General features: G+C 38.5%; 1 protein-coding gene across 1 annotated transcript in view; it reads right to left on the reverse strand.

Annotated features, from left to right (window-relative positions):
• Window positions 1-12,152: 12,152 nt before the first annotated feature.
• Window positions 12,153-19,326, reverse strand: part of FAM172A (family with sequence similarity 172, member A) — a 623,240-nt gene continuing 616,066 nt past the window's right edge. Inside the window, exon 9 of the mRNA XM_006867893.1 lies at window positions 12,153-12,295. Coding sequence (XP_006867955.1) covers window positions 12,153-12,295 — 143 coding nt within the window. The remainder of the gene's footprint in view (window positions 12,296-19,326) is intronic.

Here is a 19,326-nt window from a genome sequence, read left to right on the forward strand (position 1 = left end):
GATCAGCCCCAGCCACACACCAAAAAACCTGCTACTGGTGCAAACATATGTTCCAGATTAAGTTAAGCAAATGGCTCTCATTCTCCCTTCCACCCTTTCCAGGGTTGAAAGTTGATCGAGAGGGAAAATTCACATTTGAGGGAACTATGCTTCCAATGGATCACAAGATACTCAAATGCGTATAAGTCCACCCCCCAGCAGCTTGCTCAAGATAATTTATGTATTTTATTACCTTCTTGAGAACCTGGTTTAGAATCTTCTGCAAATTGAAGCTTGTCAGATATTGTTTTCTGGGAATACATATTAAAAGTTGGCTAAATTGAAAACTGGGTGTATTTTTTTCTCTAGTGTTAAACTTCTATATAACTAAATCAAATCTGTTATTCTAATGCTTTGTATGTTTCCTTGTATACCCACTAACATTACATTTTTTATTTTTATTTTAAAGTTACTTTAAAGTTTTATTATGCTGGAGAAGTAGGTGATTTTTTTCACAGCATGAAACAGACTAGTGTTACCACAGCCTTTAATTATGTCAGGAAAGACTGAAATCATGATGTTTCTTTTAATGGGGGTAATTCTTTCGCAACTTTCCTGTGGTTTCCCAGTCATCTCCCAGCTCAATTATTTGAAGGCCAGTCTGGATATTAAGGTGTCTTGTAAAGTAGTTTAGAATTAACTCCCTACTCTATCTCCAAGATAGCTCTCTGGGCAAGTTGCAGAGGATGGAGCCTAGAGTCAGATACCTCGGGTCCCTTCCAATGAAATCCAGGGAATCCAAAGTCATTCCCCATTACCTGTCCACATTCAAATGATAATCCTGAAGATTTTAACAAATAATGTCATGTTGAAGTTTGGTAGTTATTGTTTACACCTTTTCTTCCCCAGGGGTCTTGGCAAATACTTAAGAGATTATTGATTTCTGAGAAACCAAATAAAGAAGGCTGTTCTTTTATAACATAAGAAATACATACTTTTCTTTATCTAAATAGGCAGTGTACATTTGACATTGACAAATGGGCAAGAGACAAGGAAACTTATTTTAAAAGACTTTGAAGGGAAAAAATGAATAGGACAGCAGCAGTCTTATAGAAGAGTAGAATTGGAGTTAAAGGAAAAGCTTGGGGGGGCGGGGGGAAGGGATAAAATGGCCATCTAGGCTGTAGAATGGTTTAAAGTTTCGCTAAATACACACAGTTGTTGATCAAACATCTTTGGTGAACATCTCCCCTCAGAGGGACCTGCTGAGTGTTAACCAGTGTTTTGATTTATCTGAAAGAATATGAGTTTCTAATTTTTTTCTCTCTTTACATTTTTCTCTAGTAAAAAGTGATTTAGAAATTTTGACCCAGGTCTGCCTGAGACTTTCTCATTTTCTTAGAATAACCCAGAAAAGTCAATCTGAAACTGGGTCAGGAATACACTTTTTTTTTAGTACGAAATTCCTAACTGATTAATTAAACAGAGATCTTAACTCTCCCCTCTCCCAAATCATAAGGGAAATCGTAGGCACAGAAAACCAGAATTGGAGAATAAACCACAGGCACCCAGAAGTTCACTAAATCTTATCGATTTCACCCCAGAATCTTCAAAATTCCTTCTCACTAACTCTTCTGGACCTAATTCCCTCTTCTTGGAGCCCCCTCCCTCCCAAGGCTAGAGCAAGATATTTCTTTATCCAATGATGGAAGCTCAGTTCATGGAGTGAGTCAGCGCAGGTAGGAGAAATGCTAACATCATAGCAGTATTTCAAATGCCAGTACTGATCGCGAGAGGAGGTCCTAGCCTAAAATATGTGTTCCTATGCAATATTATTCAACAGGTCCCCTTTGCTACCCTGTGCACTGCAGCTGCCAAACTGTATTTGCTAATGTGAGTTCTCCCCAGTTTTCATAGGAGGGTCAGTGTGGCTACTTTAAATAGTTCCCAGAATGACTGAATTTCTCCACCAGCACCCGCTCATCTTACTATTTGTGCAAAGGAAACTTGAGACTAAAAGAATGACCAAACTATGAGGGAATAGTATCATTGGGAAGAACCTACTGGTGTCTTTGCAAACTAAGAAAGGGACAGAAAGTTTGTGTGTGCAATGCTGTAGAAGAAAACAGCATTTTTACAACGATGCTATGAAAAAAGACTAAACGGTTAACCATTGTAATATCCAATGAAATATTTGTATGTTTAAGGGATAGAAAAACATAGTATTTTAAAGCTAAATTAGTGCTAAACAAAGGAATTCACTGAGATTTTTCATTGCAATACTCTGTCAAATAAGGAACAATTTTAGCCCCAAGTGTATTGTAATCCGTGTTACAGAAACAATTTTGAAATCAGTTTTATGAAGTTATTTTATAGAAAAGAAACTCTTAAGATAACAGCCAGGGTCCTCTCCTTCCCCCGCCCCCCTTAACTTATTCCTTCCTGACCCTTTCTAGAATAAGTTGGTTTAAAATTATTTTTGCATAATCCATCTTTAACAATAACTTAATTTTGGCTATCTCACCTGCTCAAAACCTAATATTTCCGTCCCCAAAGTTAGCTCAAGACTGAAATAGGGTCCCTTGGGAGTGGGAACAGATTTCGCTTAAAGTCCAACAAGTGAGGCAAGTTTCAATAAAGCAAGGTGCAATTTGAAATATTTGAGAATTAGTCTTGTGACAATTTAAGTGTTGCTAGAGAGATCTGCAGTGAAAAAGACACCCAACCATGGAATTGATCTTTTATTGCACTTTGCTTAAAGCGACAGTTTAAAAAAAAAGAAAAGAAAATCAAACAGAGATATGCCGAAAAAGACAGTTGAGGTCTGCAAGTAGAAGAGGTAGTGAGGACTGAACCAGACGCGCCCACTTTTTCTTGGTGTCAAATAAGTTACTGTCAGGCTCTTTAGCGCGCTGCGGGCCGGGCGTCCGCTGCGGAATCGCCACTCTCTCGGAAGGTAATTAGCCAGTGTCTGGGTGCACCCGAGCTAGTCCGACAGCTCTGGCCACCCGCAGAGCTGTGGGACAGCAGAGGCAGTTGCGTCTGGAGACACAGCTCCTGGAACGGAAGTCTCTCTCGCGGTGAGATCAGGAGCCCAAAGAGAAAATACTCACATTACACACATTTTAAACCTGAGTGGATACAGATAGCTCCTGACAGCTAAAGGGTGAGGGTAAAAATCAAAGAAAAGTTATGGGGATAAGACCCCTACCATAGTAATGCCTGATGGTGGCACTGCTTTTTACCAAGGGCACGCAGTCTAGGCTAGATTCCAGGACACTTGCAGGTAGATGGACATTAAAACTGATTAATACTCGACAAAGAGTAAGAAGAATCTCCACGAATGAACTGTAGACTCTTTAAACCCACTGTTGCTTTTGGACTGGTCCTCAGATTTCCGAAAGCAGTTTCCTACAGGGAGTGACCCGGGAGGGGTGTCTGGCGAGTGCCGGAACTTCGGGGTTCTGGCCAAGGGAAGTGGAAATAGAGTTGCTTGGCGCTGTCCATGGTGCTGGGGAGAGCGCTGCTTCCACGTTTGCTCCACGCTGCTGTCCCCAAACCAGGTGTGAAAACAACAGCTCAGGGATACCAGGATCCTTGACGCTGGATTTTTTCCTTGTTGTTATTCTCACCATACGTGTGGAAAATTCGCACGTGGCTGTAAAATTAAACAGTACCCTAGGAAACTTCTCTTTATTTCTCAATCTTTACTACTTAGTCAGATAGCTGTGCTTACTGGTCATTATAGTTTCTTCCGTAAAGTAGTTCCATACTAAAAATCAATGTAATCAGCAATTCTTGACGTACTAAGTAAACAGGGAGGAAGAAAGAAAGAAAATTAGATGACTTGAAACTCTAAACATATCCAAAGGTAGTTAGCTATTTCCAGATTTGATAGAAAATAAAAGCACAGCATGACATATTCTGCTGGAGAAAGTACTAAAAATATATAGATTCATCTAAATGGTTCTTCCAACTCTAGGTTTGCCAAATGATGCAGTTATAGCTTTTGTCAACAATATTAAAAGTGATTTACCTAGTGTTGTGTGTGTTTGTGTGTATAAATTTAGGTCTGAAATTTCATTCTAACTTCTAACAGTTGCATTCTCTTAAAACAAATTGTATTATAAAAAATAGGCAGCCAGAAAGCAAGCAAACAGAATATAGATAAAATATTTCAAAAATAGGGTACAGCTTAATAGAAAAATCCTGCTTAGTAGGTGAATTACACAGTTATATTAGCTACATATATATGTATATATATATAATAGTGTGACAAGTGGTTATTAACTATGATGTTTAGTACAAACCAGAAATGTGAAAAACAGGAAAACAATTTATCTTAATTGTGTTAATCATGAGAATCATATTTAGCTTCTGCAACTTGAATCCATGTGACAATAAAGAAGGAAAAGGACATGACTTCAAACAGCTGACACAATGATCAGCAGTAACTGACAGCATCTCATTTGATATTTGATATCAAGCACTAGATCAATATTTGTGAGATCAATGCAATTTTAATGGTTTTCTTTCGAAACTGTATGAAAGCCAAATTGTGACACTCAGTGCTATGGTTATTTTTAGAGCTGGTTATTCCAGGGAATGATATTAAGCAATTTACTGAAGCAAAAGCAAAAGGGAAAAAAAAAAAAATCCACCACAACAAATCATCAATATTTCTTAAGTTGATAAATCCTGATTATTCAGGTACCTAAGGAATTTGTGAACATTTATTGGGGGAAAAAGTAATTTATTTAATTATGGTTCAAAAAACAAAACAAAGAAATAAAACAAGCCTTTGAAAAGCTATTTGGAAGTACAGAAAGATGAAATGGATCAGAGATACCTTTTTTTTCAGACAGAATGGGATTAGGTGTTACTTGAGAAAAAAGTAATGAAAACAATAAAAAGAGAAAATGTAGGCTTTTCAGTCCTCTTGCGTGTAGGATTCAGTGGGAAATAACTGATTTTTCTGTCTCCCTTGCAGAGTAGAAGTCTTAGAACTCAATCTGAAATTCTCAGCAATACCTCCAAAAATGGACAAATGATGGTGGGGGTGGCTTGGAATTAGGTATAAATATTGTCTATTATTTTAAAATAAGAGTTTATACCTTAAAAATAAACCTGGATATTATCTATTTAATTCAGAGGCACATTGTTAAGTGCCATTGAGTTTGTTCTGACTTATAGCTACCCTGTATAAGGTTCCCAAGGAGCAGCTGGTGGGTTTGAACTGCCAACCTGTGGTTCAAAGTCCATTGCTGATCCTACAGTGCCACAGGCACATAGATACTATATATTTAGTTATTAGCTAACTTGCTTATCAACTCATTGTTTGATTAAAAATTCTAAACATGCTTTTGCTTGTTTTTACAGGTTCTATTTTGAGGATTTTTCACCTCACGGAATCCAAGACCTTCAGTCCAAACAACAATTTCCGGGGAGGTAGATGTTAAGGGAGAGGGGATCATAAGTAGGTGACCATTTCAGTAAGAACAATAACAAAGGTGAGGTGTGATTTTCTGAATTGTGTCTGTAAAAAGGAGATGTTTAAAATTTTATGCTGTATGAGAAAGGAAATGGTTTTTATTTCTAATTAAACTTTAATTAAAAAGTTGGAAAAATTGATTTTTTTGCTTAAAACATTAGGGATGTTTTAGGAAATTTTAAATCCTAGAATTCCCATCTTTCTTCAGCTAGAGAACAAACACTTTAAAACTATGCAATATTTAATTTTTTCCTCAAATGTTTCTTCTAAAGATTTTGTTGATGACAGTAAATTGCCTAATGAAGAGCAGTTAATATATCATTACACACAGATCACTTCAAATAAAAGGCACTGTATTATATGCTTTTAAATGAACTGCACGCCTATGTTCTTTTGCAATCAAATTGAATCATGCACCCAGTATATTCCTTAAGAATTCGGTAAGGGCATATTTTCCAGGATTTTATTAACTCCATAAAAAGTCACTCTCTGCATGTCTCTATGATCTATTGTATTTCAAATTTGGCTGACTGCCTACAAACTGAAGACACCAATCCAGTTTAAATTATTATTATTTTTTTAATGAAATAAGGCCAACCTTATACATATAAATAGATACTACATACAGAGAACTTACAGATGCAAGAGAACTTGAAGCATTTTAAAACAATATTTATTACAATGCCTTGTAGAATTTACAGATGAAAAATTTAAGACAGTAAGTTTACAAACATTCATAGTGACCAACATATACTGAGCACCTACTATGTTATAGGCACTGAAAAGACACATATTGTATACATTGTCTGAATACTTTAAGAGGAATCAAAGAAATGGACATATTTATCCCATGGATGGATATGGATACACACACAGATGTATATGTGTGTATCTATACATGTACATATATGTACATATATGTCTATATAATACAAATTTTCCCTATTGGTCTTTTTAAAAATCCCTGAGTTAATCATTTTAAGAAAGGAAATTAACTTTGTATTTAATTATAGCAAATTTTGACTTCTTCTAGATTAATCATAATTTGAACAATAATTTTCCTTATCAAACATGAAGGACAGCACTTCAAGTTTAAAAGTTTAGTGCTTCTAAAATGCTGCTCTTCTTAAGCCACTTTGAAGTAAGTCTAGTGAGTCTAAGATCCAGATCTACATGTTAATCTCTAGTTTTGCCTTCAAACAGAATTCAGTTACAAAGAACTTGGAAAGATTCTGAATCTATTCAGGAGACGAAAACTCTTTAATTTTCTGAGGAGTAAAAATTCCCCAAGAAACTTCATATAGCTTCTTAGATTTTGCTTAGCATACGTGATAAAACATTGATTGTTGCAGTTTGGTGACCCATGAAATTTAGGGGTTAGTTTTCTCTTCAGACCAGAGCATATAATTATGCAAATAAAGAGCTGTCACTGATCTAGTGAAATACTCACAAACACATGCACTCTGAAATTGGACAGAAAAGTGAAAATGGTTGGTGATGTGGTGGTGCCATGGTTTGTTTTCCTGCCAAGTTTCTATCCAAGTTGATTATTCAAATTGTAAACTTTTATAAAAGAGACATATCATTCTTGGAGTATTGGTTGTCTTTTCATTTCAGATTCTTTGTATTGGTATTGCAGTCTAGTTACAAAGTACAGTTCAACATTATTTTACCTATGACAGTTTCCCATATTACCCAAATAGCCAAAGAAGAAAGAGCTGAATGATGAGGAAAGACAGATGCAGGATCTCTCTAGATTTCTTTCTAGAAATATGTTTCATGTCAGCTTCAAACAGAACTCTAACAATACAAAGAATATAGTAAAAGGTTTTTCATAAACCTCAAGGCAAAAGACTGGGGAAAGTTGCTTCGAAGGCCTCATGGATTAAGTCAAATTTCCCTTTTCAAGCTTTTTACATCCAAGGGGAAAATACTGGTCACTGTGTGATGTCCACTTAATGGCCAAACTTTCAGGAGTACTTTCTCCCATCTGGCCAATTAAACCCAACTATATATTTGGTAACTTTAACCTTGTAGTTCATTTACAATTACTATTCCTCTAAGCCTTTGTGCTAAGACATACAAGGGTTTTTCAATTTAATCATGCTCATTGGCATTGAGGTCTCCAATTCCAAAGTTGTCATTGCACAGACTATTGCATAATTTTAGATGTCATGGAGAGTCCCACTGATGAAATCTGAGAAGACTCATGTCAGACCACTGACTGCTAAAGACATCACTACATGAAAGATCAGTGGTGTGAAACTTTAAAAACATCGATCCAAATGAATCAATTAAATCAACATTCATCCCTCCTAAGTGTGAGGTTTAAGACTATCATTGCTGCATTTGTGTGTGTGTTTTAACTCTACCTAGATTTTGAGATAAATGCTGGAATGCTTTGATGGCTATTTCTATTCTGGAATCTCCTGTTAATCGACTTTGTGCTATTTCCCTCTTTTCAACATCTTCCACTTGGTGTATATTCTTTACTTTAGTACAGTGCATGACAGTTGCAATGCTTTAAATCTAAAACCGCTTAACAAAGCTGCCGCTTTAGGTAGGGTAGCTTTAAGCTCTGTGAAGTGTTGATTAAAAATCCTTTCCCAGACTCAAACTGATCTTTTTGGAGATTAATAGAATATTAGATAAAAGGAAGACGAACAATTCAAGAGACTCCCACTCAGTCATTCTATACAAGGAAGGAAGGAAAGTATTCAATTTTTGAAAAGGAGCACCTCCTGGAGTCTTTTATTTTATATTATTACTGCCCCTAATAAGTAATCATAAAATAACCACTACCATTATCTTTTTTTTTTTTTTTTGCCACCCATATTTCAAAGTTGAGAATGTTTCACATTTATTTAAAGATATTTTCCACCACAGTGGCATGAGAAAAGTTTTGAAGAATTTTTTAGACTTTCTGTAATAATAATCTTTCTTAAGTAAATTACAATGACAGACACCAACAGGAACCTGTCAATTTACAGTAAAATTATAACAGGAGACATACATGCATTTGGATTGAAACGCCAGATAATTCAGAGAAACATGGGGGGAGGGGAGAACCTAGCTTTCCAGTACTAACAATGTAGTTAACATAGCTTGTCACCCACACCCTCTCAGAGGAGTTAGTTACAAGGTTCTAAGTAAGGAAAAAGCTATACTTATTATTTTCAGACTCTATATACATACATCAACAACCTTATGTATATGAATTTGGGAGCAATTTTATCTCACCAGACATTTTTTTTTTTAGGAGTGCACAAAGTATATTAAAGCTTAGTTTATGAAACCACAGTTTAGTAAAAGGTTTTCATATTTCCTAGCTAGCTAAGGAGATAGTGTAGATATAAAGAAGGGATGTCATTAAAAACTGTTAGCTTTGAGAAAGGTACAAACCCAATAGTGACCCAATTCAAGTTAGGATATTACTGTGCAATAATAGTAATAGTCAAACAAGTTATAGTGTCTCACCATTCTTCTTAAGTTTCTGCTTCTATTTACCTCCATCTAGATGGTGAAGAAATTAACTTCAGAGCAATGTTTGTTGGGAAAATTGTTTTTTATTTTAAAATGATCAACAGAAATATATAATAGATAAGAAACGCCTGTGCTTTTACTTCTTTTTCCTCTCTCTTTTTTGTAAAAACAATAATGTAATACAGGTCGAAGTGCAAGGCAGAAACCTGAGAAAAGCAAAATTATCACAAGTAGAATTTTCTCTCCCTTCAAGTATCCATGAAAAATTTTAAATGACTGAGTAAATCCCATGAGGAGGTACCTTTCAAAAGCTCCAAAGTAATATCTGGTTTTTAAGATTGGATAATAAAACTACTTAGAATCTAAGATGATCAGTAACTCCTTCCTTCCCATTCCACTTACTCTACGAATACGTAATTAAAACAAAAAGTTCACATCCTAATTTTAAGTCTCTAGTCTCCTATAAATCTGTCTAAAGATAACAAAAAGGGGAGAACAGAGTAGAAATACTGTTCACATCTGGCCATCCCTAAGCAGTTGAGCTCCTACCAACTGCTTGTTATTTCTCCCAGAAAACTGAAGTGAATGATAGTATTGCCTTTATATCAACAGGCTCTGGTAGCGTAGTGGTTACGAATCGGGCTGCGAACCTTAAGGTCAGCGGTTCGAAACTACCAGCCGCTCCGCGGGAGAAAGATGAGGCTTTCTACTCCCGTAAAGATTTACACCCTCGGAAACCCTGTACAGGGTCGCTATGGGTCGGACCCGACTCGATGGCACTTAACAACATCAACAGGCTAAAAAATCCTACAGTACAAGGAGTCTGATCAGTTACCAGTTGGTGGTCTGGGATGGTTTGCTTAACTCTCTCCAGGTAGCCACAGATCAAACCCACAAGGAGATACTACATTTACACAACTTAAGTTTGCAAGTAGCTCTCTATAGATAGTTAAACAAGTCTTAACAACCCAATAGTTTTAAAGTATGAAAGGCAATTAAACTGTGGTTTACTTAAGCTAGAAGTAAAGGTTTTTAAGAGAGGTGGGGAAACTGAAGAGAAAGGATGATTTGGTTTATAAAATGAGCACATTTACTTTTCTAGGATCAGCTGTAGAAGCTTCATGAATTCAGCATAGCACAAGTGTTGATGTCATAAAGAAGTGCTGTAAAATTAGTTTACTGTGAACAATTCCCCACACACTTTTATAATACTTTGAAAAATACATTTAGTCCATTTAATTCTCAAAACTTCTCACTGGAAGATACCATTATTTTACAGAGGTCACTATGACTTCTAAAATACGAAAGACTGGATAAAAAGGGTCAACATCGCAGACTGGACATTCTTAGTGTAATGAATTTTTCAATCATCCAGTATTTGAACAAAATGTCATTTTGATTTTTCCTCCTATGTTGTTTCTGGTTAAATAACATCAAAGAAATGCAGACATGGTCACTGAAAAAAGATCATTTTAATTTGCCATCAAACTATAAGAACTAACTAATGTACTTGTATGTAAAACATAGCACGAGATAATACCAGTTTTTAAATCTTGTAAGAAGACAATTTGTAATATAAAAATTTATCTATGAGGTGGATAATTTTAAGGTATTTTCTGAGGTGTTAGCAAGTTCTAAGTCCTTTGGGGTACATTTTATCATGCCTTCAAGTAAGGCAGGCATATGAACTGTTGCTTATATTTTTTAAAAAGGAAGAAAAATATAAATTTAGGTTGTTTTTTTTCTTTTATCAGAAACAGAATCTTCACTAGATAAATTCCTCAAGTAATTAAAATTTGACAATGACAAAATTTAATATTTGGATTCAAAAGTCAGCAAAATCTTAACTTATGTTACCTGTTGTTTGTCACAGTGTTGGCCAAAATTTAGGCTGATTAAAACACTAAATAGTTGAAATTGTAGGGCAAAACCCTGCAGAGCAAGTGGAATGCTAAACATTATGTCACTAAACTTGAGAGAAGAAAACCCTTCACACCATTTCTCTTCCCGTTGGAGAAAAAAAAAACTAAAATAATCATTTTAAGCCCCATTTAGCCTTTCAGAAAGAAAAGGTTTCTGAATATACAGGTTGATTTTTCTGAAGACAATAAAAAAAATTCTATTCTTAAAAGGCTTAACTCAATGAAAACTCAAGAATAGATCCTTCTCATTAGGATTACCTGTAACAGCAGCAGCAACAGCAAGCTTTCACCACATAAGATATAAAAAGCAAAACTGAAGTGTGCTATGTAAACTACAACTCCACTCAATACACATTATATATTTAGTAAGTAAAGTCAATTTTAATGATAAAAGTTGGAGAGTCCATCGAAAATGGGACTTTTCACACATACACTTAAAAGATCTGCTCATCATTATATTTTGGTTTTAAAAGCCTCTTCTGTAATTAGAGACTTTTGTAAAATCTCATATTCATCTGGCAAGGATTTTTAGCGGTAACGTGGATTCAATACTTTATAGATTTTTATGCAGTTTTTCTTCTGGTCTCTAAATGAAAATAGATCGTTAAGAGAACAATTTGCACTCCCCAAACTAGAAGGTACATCATGACATTTGTGTTCTCAATTTAAATTTGGCTTTTCCGAGAAAAAAAGAAAAATCACATACACACACCAAGTTCCCTAAAAAATATGCCCTTGGCGGGGGTGGGGGTGGGGCATTTAAAAATGGAAGTTTGAAGTTTTAAAATTAAAGTTTGCTCAGAAAGAGAAAAAAAAGAACATGATTAATGGGGGTAGGCTGGGGTGGGGTAGGGTGGATGGTGACCAGGAAACGGGAAGCGGTGGATCTGCAGAAGTGGGCGGTAGGACCGCGCAGACGCCATTCGCTCGCCGGCAGCGCCCGCGCGGGTTCCATCAGGGCAATTAGAGCCGAGCCGGCCAAGCGGGCCAGGGCGCTGTCAGCCTTAATCTGCGCGCTGACGGGCAGTGCGAAGCCGGAGCTCAGCCCGCAGGAAGCACGACCAGTGAACCCATATTGCTTTGACAGTTGCACTCATCTAGAAATAATGCAAAACGCTATTTAGATGTATATATCACGACCCTGTGCTCTAAGAAGAAAACAATCTAATGAGGGGCTGGGAGTCGGCTCGCAGACAACAAGCAGTTGGGAGACGTGTGGCTGCAAGCTCGAAGAGTAGTTCCTTCTCTTCCCCTCCCCCGTCTCGCTTGCTCTCCTCTTACAACTCTTCGTGCTTTATTCGATGGGAGCGTCGCGTCAGAGCCGGCTTGAGGGAACTGGTCTTTGCCTCCGAGGCTTCCGTAAAGAATTTGAAAATAGACGGGAAGCTCTTCCAGGAAGTTAGCTCGTGACGATCAGTGCCTGCAAAGAGCACAGAATCGGTTAAGAGGTGGCCTTGCTGGGTGCTGGGTGCTAGGTGCCGGCGCGAGTGCGGAAGGGATGTCAGACTGAAACCAGCCCATAGGCCGCCCTGCGCCCTGGGCTCCGCCCCTCGAGCCCTCCGCCGGGTCCCCCTAGCTCAGTTCAGTGACCGCTCTCAGTGCCAGGGTCTATTCTCGGCCCCTGGAAGCCCTGGCCCTCAGCGTTTGGACCCGGTCCTTCCCGCCCCCCGCATCCACCCCTGGAGGGCGCGCTTCCCCAGACATGCGATGACGGGAGGCAAGTTCTGGCCAGCATGCAGTCGCCAAAGCTGAAGAGTGCGCGGCCTGCTGGGGCTTTTCTACCGGAGGGCTCACTTTGTCTCTCAGGGCTCCGAAGAATCAAGATTTGCGTCAGAGTCCAGGTTTCCGCAGGCGGCGCCCGGGGGATCTCGGGCCGCCTCTGGCCTGATCCAAATCAAGCCCCAGTGCTCGGCCTCGGCAGGGACTTTCCCCGCGGGTCGCTGAGGGCGGACCCCTGGCCCCAGATGCCCACAGCCTGTCCCGGCCAATCGAAGCGCTCGGCGGGAAGGGCCCCTCCCTCTGCTGCCTTGAAACCACCCACCTCCCCAGACTCTGCGGCACGCTCGGGGATTGGTTTCCCCTGCCGGCGGGATCCGGCTTCTACACCCACCAGAGTTTCTTTGCCATCCAAGCGGGGGCGGGAATCAGATTTTTTCTGCCTCTCCCGGAAGCTGTGATGTTGGCTATGATTTCTCAGAGAAGTCGCTAGATGCTTAATAAAGAATCATATTCAAAAGACTGTGCCTTGAGGTGTGTGGTGGCTGTGTGTCGCGAAACCGGTTCCGACTCATAGTGATCCTGTATAGGGTTTCTTTATGGGAGCAGAAAACCTCATCTTCCTCCATGGAACTGTTAACCTTGCGATTAACAGCCTGACTGTAATCCACTAGGTTATCAGGGCTCCTTTGAGATGTCTTGCTGTTAAGTACCATCAAGTCAGTTCTGACTCATAGTGACCCTGTATAGGGTTTCTGATGAGAAGCTGGTGGGTTTGAACTGCCAACATTTTGGTTCACAATCCAATGGTCATCCTACAGCACCACACCAGGAGACCTTGAGGTGGGTGTCCTAGCAGGCTACATTTTCATAGACTTTCGGGGAGTTTTAGAAAACAACAACAACAGTACTAAAAGAGCATCTCCCTATTGAGATGTATTCGATTCCATCCCTTCTCATAACCGATAGGGCAGCAATCTTTATTGGAAGAAACCCTGGTGGTGCAATGATTAAGCAAGGTGGTTACTAACCGAAAGGTGGTCAGTTCAAACCCAGCAGCAGTTCTGGGGTAGAAATATGTGCAGTCTTGCTTCCACAAATATTTCAACCTTAGAAACCCTGTAATAAGGAGTTCTGCCCTGACATATAGAGTCACTATGAGTTCGATTCGAAACGAGGGTAATGGATTTGATTTTTGGGGCTGGAAATCCTTCCTTACCAGGACTGACAGCCACATCTTTCTCCTGAGGGCTGACTGGTAGGTTAGACCCTCTAGTCTTCCTATTATGCCAGAAATAATTCAACTTAGAAAACAAGTTTCACTGTCAATTTACAGGGCTATTATTATTATATTATTTTTTACTAGAGTTTATTTCTGTAGCTTCAATTTAACATTAATGTACAGTATTTTTCAAATTAAATGTACCCTCAGTGTAACATAGGAAACAAATAACATTGATATAGTCCTAAGGATAGATGAGAGAAAATCCATCTCTTTTTCATTCCCTGTGATAGTTTATATCATTTTACCAGTAGCTTTGTAACTCTGGGCACTTAGAAAATTGTAATAAAACAAAACAAAAATAATATTTAAGAAATATTCTAAACAATGAATAGCTTTGAAGAAATTGAAATTTTTCTTTCTAGATCTCCCAATTATGCAGAAATGCGGCTACCAGTCTCTGGATTCAGGGCCCCTGTCTGATACTTTAACATTGTTAATGATAATTCTTTAGTCTGTAATAGTAGGTCATTGCTATGGTTACTCTACAATGGTGCAACACTTTGCTTTCCCCTTCAGCTATTCGCTGAGACCTGGTAACCACATTTGTTGCCTAGCAACATTTTTGTGACAGTATCACAATCTGGGAGTTACAACAATAAGGATGCTATGGCTGTGGTCTGCCAGAGAGCAGAAAGCTACAGTCTGTGTCTGTGACTTAGCTGTGGGAGCTGGTCCTCACACAGAACCTAGCCTAGAGAACTCTCCCCTATAGGTGTCCCTATGAGGATGCTCTCCTTTGCAGACTGCCCCTAGGAGCCCAGATTTGAAACCAAAATTCAGTACTGAAATCATAACCCTAAGAAATATGCTCCAATATTACTGTAGTTAGACTAAAAACTGAAATAATTTATCTGTTACTGATTATTTGGTGGGGGGAGGGAGGAGTTTGAATATAGGTTAATTCTGGCAAACTCTAATGTACCTGACTGGATTTTGGCAAGTTTTGACTAAATCTTAGAAAAATGGTGTGATGCAGTAGGATATGCACCGGACTGCAGACAGCAAGGTTGACAGCTTAAACCTACCAGCTGCTCCTTGGAAATCCTATACAGGGTCGCTATGAGTCGGAACTCAGTCAGTGGCACTTAGCAGTAACAACAACTGCATCAATAGGTCTAAAATGTTATGTTCTTTAAAATATACAGAACATCCAGGTATTTATTATTACTACTACTACCAGTCACTGGAGAAGGATATCATGTTTGGTAAGGTGGAGGGTCAGAGAAAAAGAGGAAGACCCCCAGCAAGATGGATTGGCCAAGTGGCAGCATCAATGGACTCAAGAATGGCTGCAATAGTGAGGTTGGCCCAGGCTCGGGCAGTGTTTCGTTCTGCTGTGCATAAGGTCGCTATGGGTCAGTACCGACTCGATGGCATCTAACAACAATAACTACTAAATTATTCCAATGATAGTCTTAGGGAGTTTTTTGAATTTGAGACATTCATAGTCCCCAAAACTAAATATCCTGGTATGCTCAGGTGTATCTACTTTAAATATTTTGTGAATCCAGTTTCAGGAAAGATTTATGAAATGACTGCAGTTTTTTTTTTTTAATAAAAAAATCATAGAAACTTTTATTAAAATGTGAATATTGTTTCCCAACATATCCTCCATCTAGGTCTATAACTTTTTTTTTTGTTGTTAATGCTTTATTGTGAATTATGTGATAGTTTACATAGGAGAACATAAGCTTCACATTGATCCCATTGTATTATCGTTTCCTTGCCATGGTTACAATCCCCTCCATGCATCATCCACCAACCAAAGGGTATACCCCACAAGCCTGTCCCCTGGTCGTCAGCACACAGCCCCTCTCCCTTTCCGGGTCCAAAGTCCCCAGCTGCTCCATCTCTCCACGAATGACTGCACTTTTACAGTGTTTACTTACAACCCTAGTTTCATTTCAGTAATAAGTACTATTTGCATTATTATAACATTTTAAAATCAGTTAGATTTCTTCTTTGTGAAACACCATTCTCAGATGCATACTATATGGCAACATACTCTCTCAACACAATAAGAAAAAAATATATATATATAAAGGGTGTTTTTTTCCCTTTCCCTCCTATTTCCATCGCTTTCAGCCACATGTAGGATTTCCTCCCTAGTGATCATATTCATACCTATTAGTGAATAAGAAAAATAAATAAATAAATAAAAAGGGTGGTTTTTTTTCTCCTTTCCCTCCTATTTCCATTGCTTTCAGCCACATGTAGGATTTCCTCCCTAGTGATCATATTCATACCTACTAGTGTTATCAAGGCTATGATACATTTGTAAACTTTCTGGGAAAACTTCTCTATAATTCCCACCACCCCTTGAAAACCAATTCAAGCTATGAATTTAGAGGGACCCATGTCAGAATCGACTTGTTGGCAGTGGGTTTGGTTTGGTTTGTAAAGAGTCAGTGTCATTGTGAGTTAGGCATTGGATTGCTAACTGCAAGGCCAACTATTCAAATACACTAGCTGCTCCTCAGGAGAAACATGAGGCTGTTTCTTCCTGTAAAGATTTCCAATCTGGGAAGCACTACACAGGGCTGCTATGAGTTGGAGGTAACTCAGTGGCAGTGGGTTTGTGGTGTTTTTTTTTAGTAAAGAGTCAATGGCCTGACTCCTTTGTATTTTTCTTGGTGGCAATCTTTTTGCAAAATGAACAGTTCCCCTAGTGATAAATTCTCTATAAAGTTTTTTTCAGTTTTAGGTTATGACGTCTCTCTGCTTGATTAGTTCTGGACTGAAAAGACCAAAATCCTGTAGATAAGAGTCACTGCATTGGTGCTTAACATTTACTCTTTGCAATTTAAGAACATATAGAATGAGAATAGGTACTTCTGTCAGAGGAAGGAAAGTTGCTAGGAGTCCTGGTATGGTGCTGTGAGATAAAGCACTGGACTGCAAGGTTGGTTGAACCACAAGGCTGCCAGTTCAAACTCACTAGTCGTTCCTCAGAAACCCTATATAGGGCTGCTACGAGTTGGAACTGACTCAACAGCACTTAACAACAACAACAAAGGTAATAAGAAGAGCCCTGGTGCAGTGGTCAAGTGCAGGGCTGATGATGGAAAGGTTCGCAGTTTGAATCAACCATGGGAGAAAAGACCTAGTAATTTGCAAAGGATCACAATCTAGGAAACTTTATGATGCAATTCTACTCTGTCCTATAGAGTTGTTATGTGTTGAAATTGACTCAGTGGTACATAACAGTGACTAAGTTCATAAACAAGGTGGGTCAGAAGCTGAATTACAGAGAGTGGGGCAGGGGATTCTTTATAGAACTGTCTCTCATCGGGTTTCCAAGGCTGTCAATCTTTATGGAAGCTGACTGCCATTTTGTTCTCCCATGGAGTGGCTGGTGGATTTGAACTGCTGACCTTTTGGTTAGCAGTTAAACAATTAACCACTGTGCCACCAGAACTCTTAGACTAACGAAAACTAGCATGCATATTTTGGCACATATTTGGCTTTCTTTTCTAAGGCTTTGAAAGTAGATTTTAAATACATTTTAAATAGCATTTGGAAATTGGTTAATTGCATGTTCATCTGAGGCTGTATTATACACATTTCAGGCACATATTTGGAGACCATTTTAGATAATTTAGGGTCAAAGTTCAATAAAACTATTTACAAATTAACGTGAAAGTTGACCCACGGCAATGCACAGTGAATGGAAACCTTTGAGAGCAGTTTTCTAGTACTTAAAAAATATACCATTTGAGGGAAATTAAGAGTGGTGCTTCTTAATCTGTTAATAAAACCATAGGAGGTCATTAACTTATCTATTCATAAAAGGACATAAAAAGGTAAAGTTAAACCAATCAAAAAACATTCCTTAATTAATATACGATAATGATGTGGAGTCCTGGTGTGTTCTGTAGAATATGGACTGCTAATCATTAGGTTCGTGGTTCAGATTCACCAGCAGCTCATCAGAAACCCTACACAGCAGAGGTGGGAAACCTTTATTTCTGCCAAAATTTGTAACATCATTCACAGGATATACAAAAGTATTAGCTTAAAAATTAACCTGCTGTATTTGGTCAAACATTTAATTAACTTACCCCTAATTTGATGGCTGGACTTCTGGTGTGGCACTGTAAGGTCAACACTGAACTGTAAACCACAAGGTGAGCAGTTCAAATCTACCAGCTGCTCCTTGGAAACCCTATACAGAGTTACTATGAGTCGGAACTGATTCAACAGCACTCAACAACAGTGTAATGACTGGAACTGTGGTCGCCTTGGCAAGGCCAGACCAAATGATTGCAAGGGCCTTGTAAGTCTGGAGGGCTGGATGTTCCCCACCCCTGCTACACATAGTCACTACGAGTCAGGACCAACTCAATGGCTCTTAACACCAACAATAATGATATGGAGCTAACAGGGAAATTAGTCCATGTTATTTTAAAGAGATAAACATGGTTTTATAGTCAGAGCCTAGTCTTTCATCTACCACAACTGTATCCAGATCTATCAAAGGCTCCTTTTTACTGGCACTGAATTTCTAATTCTCAAGCTCCCACTTTCCCAGAAGGTTCTCAGGGGATGGTTTCTTTACCCTTTTAGACTGGTAGATTTGTTCTTACTGGGCAGTTCAAGAATCACAATACTTTATTACAGAGACAAGCCCTATCTAAGTTTCAATTAGTGGTTCTTAATGGCAAGAGTGGTGGCCTCTAAGAGCATTTTGGAAATTTGTAGACATATTTTTGGTTGCCAAGATGATGGTAAGATGCTGTTGGTATTATTGAAGGTGCTCCGGTAGCCTAGTGGATTATGAGCAGCTGGCCTGCTAACAGCAAGGTCAGGAGTTTGAATCTACTAGTTGCTCTGTGGAAGAAAGATGAGGCTTTCTGCTCCCATAAATATTTACAGCCTCAGAAACCATATTCAGGGTTACTGTGAGTCAGAACTGACTTGGTGGCACACAACCACCACCACTGATATTATTTAGTGTGAGGAGGCCAGTGAGGGTGGATATTTATAATTCCCAGGATAGCACAGCAGGATAAAGCATGTTCTGAATTCCACATGGTTTTCAGATGTTATAATATCATGTAAATAGGCTTTTACAAATAATATCAAAAGTACTTTTTGTAGGATTTTAACATATACTGAACTTTTCAGGAATGTAGTTACCATGTAAATCAAAGGACTTTTATTCTTTATGCTGTTCAGAAGTTTACCAAGAATGTCTCACCATGTGAAAAAAATCTCATCACTGATGTCATCACAACTCACAGTACCTGAATGGCTAATAAGCACACCTGTATCAGCTTTCATTTGTAGCTGTTGAATTTGTGGCCATTCTATGCACAGGACCTAATAGCTGAGTACTTTATTATGACTTTTCATGCAGTTTTACCTGAGCACTTTACATACTGAAAGCCCTATTATTTTTATTATGAGTTACTTTTCTTCTTGGATGGCACAGGTAATTAAGCCCTAGA

Source organism: Chrysochloris asiatica, unplaced genomic scaffold, assembly GCF_000296735.1.
Source record: "Chrysochloris asiatica unplaced genomic scaffold, ChrAsi1.0 scaffold00111, whole genome shotgun sequence".
Taxonomy (NCBI): domain Eukaryota; kingdom Metazoa; phylum Chordata; class Mammalia; order Afrosoricida; family Chrysochloridae; genus Chrysochloris; species Chrysochloris asiatica.